This window comes from Thunnus thynnus, chromosome 1, assembly GCF_963924715.1.
Source record: "Thunnus thynnus chromosome 1, fThuThy2.1, whole genome shotgun sequence".
Taxonomy (NCBI): Eukaryota; Metazoa; Chordata; class Actinopteri; order Scombriformes; family Scombridae; genus Thunnus; species Thunnus thynnus.
Genome location: NC_089517.1, coordinates 365,330 through 372,500, shown reverse-complemented (window position 1 = coordinate 372,500; position 7,171 = coordinate 365,330). Strand labels below are relative to the sequence as shown.

The window sequence follows — 7,171 nt, the reverse complement described above, 5'->3', positions numbered from 1 at the left end:
ACTACTACTACTACTACTACTACTAGTACTACTACTACTACTACTACTACTACTACTACTACTACTACTAATAATAATAATAATAATAATATTAACGGGGTCAAAAGTCGGCTGAATATTTCAGTGAAAAGTCAAAGCTCAAAGTGATTTATTAACATAGTTCTCCTCAGTTAAAGTAATAATATAGTACTACAGTAATATAGTACTATAGTAAAGTACTACTGTAGTACAGTAATATAGTAGTATAGTATAGTATAATAGTATAGTTGTATAGTTATATGGTGGTATAGTGTAATAGTATAATAGAGTAATAGTGTAGTATAGTGTAGTAGTACAGTAGTATAGTAGAGTAATAGTGTAATAGTGTAGTATAGTGTAGTAGTATAGTAGTATAGTATAGTGTAGTAGTGTAATAGTATAATAGTATAGTAGTATAATAGAGTAATAGTGTAGTAGTATAATAGTATAGTAGTATAATAGAGTAATAGTATAGTATAGTGTAGTAATATAGTAGTATAGTAGAGTAATAGTGTAATAGTATAGTATATTGTAGTAGTATAGTAGTATAGTAGAGTAATAGTATAGTATAGTGTAGTAGTACAGTAGTATAGTAGAGTAATAGAGTAATAGTATAGTATAGTGTAATAGTATAATAGTATAGTAGTATAATAGAGTAATAGTGTAGTATAGTAGTATAGTGTAGTAGTATAATACAGTAATAGTGTAGTATAGTAGTATAGTGTAGTAGTACAGTAGTATAATAGAGTAATAGTGCAGTAGTATAGTATAGTGTAGTAATATAGTAGTATAGTAGAGTAATAGTGTAATAGTATAGTATAGTGTAGTAGTACAGTAGTATAGTAGAGTAATAGAGTAATATAGTAAAAGCAGTGTTTGACTGTAACATGGAAACAAGCAGCAGCAGATTCAGACTCTCAGTATTTTCAGCATCTCGTGTTCGAGCTGTTAAAACCTAAAGATTTATATTTGAAATGAGTTTTAACTTTAATCAGAAGGTTTGAAGAACAGTTACCTTCTTAAATTTATTACATTATTTTTAAAATAAATCCATCAACAAACTGATCACAGTAATCTGAATCTGAACCAGCAGCTGCTTGTGGTTTGGACCAATCGTGGTGTTTGGTGTGACGACAACTGACAACAAACACAATGCCATAAACTGTTCCCAACTGTTCCCAAACGTTCCCAAATGTTCCCAAATGTTCCCAACTGTTCCCAAATGTTCCCAAATGTTCCCAAATGTTCCCAAATGTTCCCAGATGTTCCCAGATGTTCCCAAATGTTCCCAAATGTTCCCAGATGAGGTTTGATTCAGTGAGTCAGGAGACATAATCTGCCTCAAACATCCAACTAGATTTATTTTAATAACATTATTGATGATTTTATTTGCTGCTGATGTTGAGCTGAAAGTTTATTTAATAAAGGTTATAAATGGAACGTTGAGTCCTCATGGTTCTCATGTTCAGCTGAACTCTAGTTGCAGGAAGTCGTTCTGTACGACTCTTCACTGGCAGCAGTTTAAATAAATCACATTATTTTACATTAAACATCTCTCCTCCAGCAGAGCCCACCAGTGTGTCCGCCGTGTCTCTGGGTCAACGCCTTCCCTTCCCAGCGTTCCCTCTGAGGGCCTCCCTGCCCCCCCTGGCCCCCGTCCAGGCCGCCGCCCCCCCCGCTGAATACCACTCGGACTCCGCCGAGTCTCTGGAGGAGATCCCGGTGGCGTTGGCCAAACTGGGCTCCTCCTCCTCTGCCGGAGACGCCTCCTCGTCCTCCCGCAGAGCCGTGGCGGCGCTCCCCCCGCCGTCCCCCCAGCCCAGGACTAACAGGAAGGCCGCCTCCGCCCGCAACAATAAGAGTGCGGCGGAGCTGAGGTTCGAGATGGCGTCCGCCCAGCCGCCGACGATGTTCGTCAGCCGGGCCAGCAGGGAGGCGGCGGAGACCCGGGAGGAAGGCCTGAGCCTGGGCAGGAGGCAGACCGGCTCCAGGCCCGGCTCCAGACCCGGCTCCAGACCGGGGTCCAGATCCGGGTCCAGACCGGGGTCCAGATCCGGGTCCAGGCCGGGGTCCCGGGCGTCGCTGGGCTCGGCGTCCTGGATGGAGCGGTGACCGCTGCTCTCTCGAACTGTTTTGTATCTGTGAATATTTATTGGTTTTGATGATTTTTTATTTTTGAACGAGCTGCAGCACAATCTTTCTACGTATCAGCGTCTTTGTACCGGGAGGGAAGCAGAAGGAGCTTTGTTGAGACACCGTCGCTCCCCGCCATCGCTGTCGGCTCCTCTGCTGCGTCTCTCGCTGGTCTCCATGGTAACCTGGGGCCAGAAGGGTTTACATCACTTCCTGTCCGTTCCACCAGTCTGTCACAACAACAACAACCAAAACACTACAGTACCCCGATGCTAATGCTAATGCTAATGCTAACTCCCAGCATGCACGTCACACACTTCCTGTCCAGTGGAACTCCAGAACGGCCAAAACTGAATAAATAAATAAAATCACTGAGTCCAGTATTGATCATTAATGAGTCTATAAACAGTTCATAATAATCTATGATGCAGCAGATATTAGTGTTATTAATATATTAATCAATAACTAAAGTGTTTACAAACAGATAATCAATGACAAATAAAACACAACTGTAATAAAATAAAATGTTTTCATAGAAGTTAAAATAAATACTGAACATTAATAAACACTGAAAATGTCCAAATATAAGTTATTACTGTTTATTAACTGATTATTAATGATCAATCTGCACTAAACCTATTGATCGATTGGTTTATAAACCAACAGAAAACTCAAAGAGATTCAGTTCACTATAACATACGACCATCATCATCATCATCATCATCATCATCATCATCATCATCATTTCACTGAAGTGTCTCCTGCTGGATGTTTGTGACTTTTTCACCTGTCAGCTGATTTTATCTGTTTATCAATAAATGATGAAAACTGATCAGTGTTTAATCGTTTTTATATCCGAATGAAAACACACTCCTACACACACACTCACACACACACACACTCACACACACACACACACACTCCTACACACACACACACACACACACACACTCACACACACACACACACACTCCTACACACACACACACACACACTCACACACACACACACACACACTCACACACACACACACACACACACACACACACACACACACTCCTACACACACACACATACATACACACACTCCTACACACACACACACACACACACACTCCTACACACACACACAGTTGAGTCGTGCAGCAGCGTCTCATCTGCTCGTTCAGACTCGTTCACACAGACACAAACTCGTGATGTCACACCGAAAACCATCAATCACATTTATCTGCTGCCATCAGAGCGTCTGATGATCAGTCTGATAACGTGTGTGTGTGTGTGTGTGTGTGTGTGTGTGTGTGTGTGTGTGTGTGTGGTTGTATGTCATCATCCTTCCGCAATGTGAGGAGGGGTTGCCCCGGCAACAAGGCAAGACAACATCATAACAATGTCAATCAAAAGGAGCGGCAATGAGAAGTATCTGACACACACACATATACACACTCACACACACACACACACACACACACACACACACACACTCACACACACACACTCACACACGCACACACACATGCACACACACTCACACACACACACACACACACACACTCACACACACACACACACTCACACACACACTCACACACACACACTCACACACACACTCACACACTCACACACACACACACACACTCACACACACACACACACACACACACACACACACTCAGGTTTGCGTTGAGCTTCACGGTTCAATAAAACGAACTTTCTTTTTTCCTGTGACGTCACAGTGCAGCTCTGTGACATCACAGTACCGCACTGCCGTTAAAGTTGATTTAGTTGCTAAGTAACCGTCATTAGTTGTAAATTTGCAAAAATAAATTAGACTTAACAGTCCTTCATCAGCCAATCAGGTTGCTTCAGCTGATCTTCATTTACAGGAAACTACACCTGAATACTGTTGCAAATGAACAACTGTGCACCAAATATAATGAACGCTCACCGACCAACTAAACCAACGTAACACTCTCTTGTTTTCTTCTTATAATTTCTGTAAAAATAAACCGTTAAGTTCGTGTAAATCACTGAATATTTCCGTGGAGTCAGCGTGAACTGAAGGAGCTGCACAGTGAAGCCTTACTGCTCTACTGAATGTTTCAACATATTTCTCATGAAACTCCTTCTGGTGCCTCCGTCAGTCACGTGACCTTCACCCCGCAGGCGGTAGCGGTCCCTGGAGGTCTGCCACCCTGAACAACACGTTAAAGAAGCATGATGTCATAGTGACAGCTGCTTCCTGCCGAAACAACCGCTGACAGGGGGTCACATCCTGCTGCGTCCTCAGAGAGCGCGTGGGCCGGCTCAGTTCATTATTTTCAACAGTAACAACATAAACAGAGCGGTCAGTTTGAATCCTCTCATCTGTCGTCATGGAGACGGGGCTGGACAGAGACACCAGGGCTGTTTGTTCTCTGAAGAAGAGAGTTTTTACCTCACAGAGAGTCTGATGCGTCCTGAACACCTGAATGTTTATTCTGGACCTTTAAAGCAAAAACTGCATTTAAAAGTCTGTGTGAAGCTTCTGTTCAGCTTCATCAGTCGAGTTAGTCACATCAAGTGGATATCTGACACATTTACAGTCTTTTTAGCATCAAATTCCCTCTTTGTGTTTCAGGCGAACACCTGAACAGACAGGAGACAAATGCAAAGTATGACCACTAGATGTCTCTGCAAAATGTAAAGAGAGAAGAAAAGGAGGAGAGGAAAATGGGTGCGTAGACAACAAGAATAATAACGATATAGACGCGTCTACAGCAGCTGATCACATCAGAGCAGCTACAGAAAAGGACTGAAATCAGTTTCTTCATTTAGTCCTGGATCCACGGTGGCCTGCGTGACTCTGATCAGGTGTTTGCAGTGATCTTGTATCTATAAAAGGTGAAGCTGTGCTGAAGGCTTCGACCTGAACAAGGCTGTTTGCACCACTACATGTGGCTCATATAATATCCATCTGAATAAAGGCCCAGTGTGAGCTCATCATGAACGATCAGCAAAATTCAGGCACACATTTATAAATGAGTTGTTCACGTTGTTTTATAATGTTCACCGTGTTGTCGGTTTAGGTATTTAGCAGTAAATACATCAGTGTCTCACAGTATGACGTCATCGGTATGACATCATCAGGCTGACGTCATCGCTGTTGTCGCGGTCTGAAGAATATCTGCTGCTGCGAACACATAAACATCTTGAAAGACAGATGCACGTTTGTTCTCGCCAATATCATAATAACCACATGTCATGCTCGACAATGGAGGGGTCAAAGGTCACGTGCATGAGCACACATTTATATCTCTAGCTGTAGATTTAAAGATGTCTCTGTCGTTGTTGTGGCAGGAAACTGAAGCTTTATTGAAGTACTTCCTGTCAGCAGAACGTCCTGTTACACATGCTGTCAGTGTTATTTGTGTTTGTGTTGCCATGACAACAGCAGCAGCTTTAAACCATGACATGTGAACCCAGTCGACAGGATCAGCTGCTCAGTCTGCAGAGAAATAACTTTATCTAAATATGACATTTATGGAAAATAAAATGCAAGTTAAAAGACTGAGGTGCTGTTAGCGCCCCCTACAGGCTGCAGTGTTTATTACAGGCTGCAGTGTTTATTACAGGCTGCAGTGTTTATTACAGACTGCAGTGTTATTACAGACTGCAGTGTTATTACAGGCTGCAGTGTTATTACAGGCTGCAGTGTTATTACAGGCCGCAGTGTTTATTACAGGCTGCAGTGTTTATTACAGACTGCAGTGTTATTACAGACTGCAGTGTTATTACAGGCCGCAGTGTTATTACAGGCTGCAGTGTTATTACAGGCTGCAGTGTTTATTACAGACTGCAGTGTTATTACAGGCTGCAGTGTTATTACAGGCCGCAGTGTTATTACAGGCTGCAGTGTTATTACAGGCTGCAGTGTTTATTACAGACTGCAGTGTTATTACAGACCGCACTGTTTATTACAGGCCGCAGTGTTATTACAGGCTGCAGTGTTATTACAGGCTGCAGTGTTATTACAGGCTGCAGTGTTATTACAGGCCGCAGTGTTTATTACAGGCTGCAGTGTTTATTACAGGCTGCAGTGTTATTACAGGCCGCAGTGTTTATTACAGGCTGCAGTGTTATTACAGGCTGCAGTGTTTATTACAGGCTGCAGTGTTATTACAGGCCGCAGTGTTTATTACAGGCTGCAGTGTTATTACAGGCTGCAGTGTTTATTACAGGCTGCAGTGTTATTACAGGCCGCAGTGTTTATTACAGGCTGCAGTGTTATTACAGGCTGCAGTGTTATTACAGGCTGCAGTGTTATTACAGGCTGCAGTGTTATTACAGGCTGCAGTGTTATTACAGGCCGCAGTGTTATTACAGGCTGCAGTGTTTATTACAGGCTGCAGTGTTATTATAGACTGCAGTGTTATTACAGGCTGCAGTGTTATTACAGGCTGCAGTGTTTATTACAGACTGCAGTGTTTCTTACAGACTGCAGTGTTTATTACAGGCTGCAGTGTTTATTACAGACTGCAGTGTTTATTACAGGCTGCAGTGTTATTACAGGCTGCAGTGTTTATTACAGGCTGCAGTGTTTATTACAGGCTGCAGTGTTATTACAGGCTGCAGTGTTATTACAGACTGCAGTGTTTATTACAGGTCGCAGTGTTATTACAGACTGCAGTGTTTATTACAGACTGCAGTGTTTATTACAGGCTGCAGTGTTATTACAGGCCGCAGTGTTATTACAGGCCGCAGTGTTATTACAGACTGCAGTGTTATTACAGACTGCAGTGTTTATTACAGACTGCAGTGTTTATTACAGGCTGCAGTGTTATTACAGGCCGCAGTGTTATTACAGGTCGCAGTGTTATTACAGACTGCAGTGTTTATTACAGACTGCAGTGTTTATTACAGGCTGCAGTGTTATTACAGGCCGCAGTGTTATTACAGGCCGCAGTGTTATTACAGACTGCAGTGTTTATTACAGACTGCAGTGTTTATTACAGGCTGCAGTGTTATTACAGGCCGCAGTGTT

The 7,171-nt window shown here is 42.6% G+C and overlaps 1 protein-coding gene across 4 annotated transcripts in view; it reads left to right on the top strand.

Moving 5' to 3' along the window:
* The window catches only part of zdhhc1 (zinc finger DHHC-type containing 1), a 17,955-nt gene extending 14,972 nt beyond the window's left edge, over positions 1-2,983 (top strand). For 2 of the 4 annotated variants that reach the window (XM_067599369.1, XM_067600469.1), the window contains one exon: positions 1,583-2,983. In XM_067599369.1, coding sequence (XP_067455470.1) covers positions 1,583-2,130 — 548 coding nt within the window. In that variant the 3' untranslated portion in view covers positions 2,131-2,983. The remainder of the gene's footprint in view (positions 1-1,582) is intronic. The other 2 variants (XM_067600065.1, XM_067601277.1) reach the window with 1 other exon arrangement.
* The last annotated feature ends 4,188 nt before the right edge of the window (positions 2,984-7,171 follow it).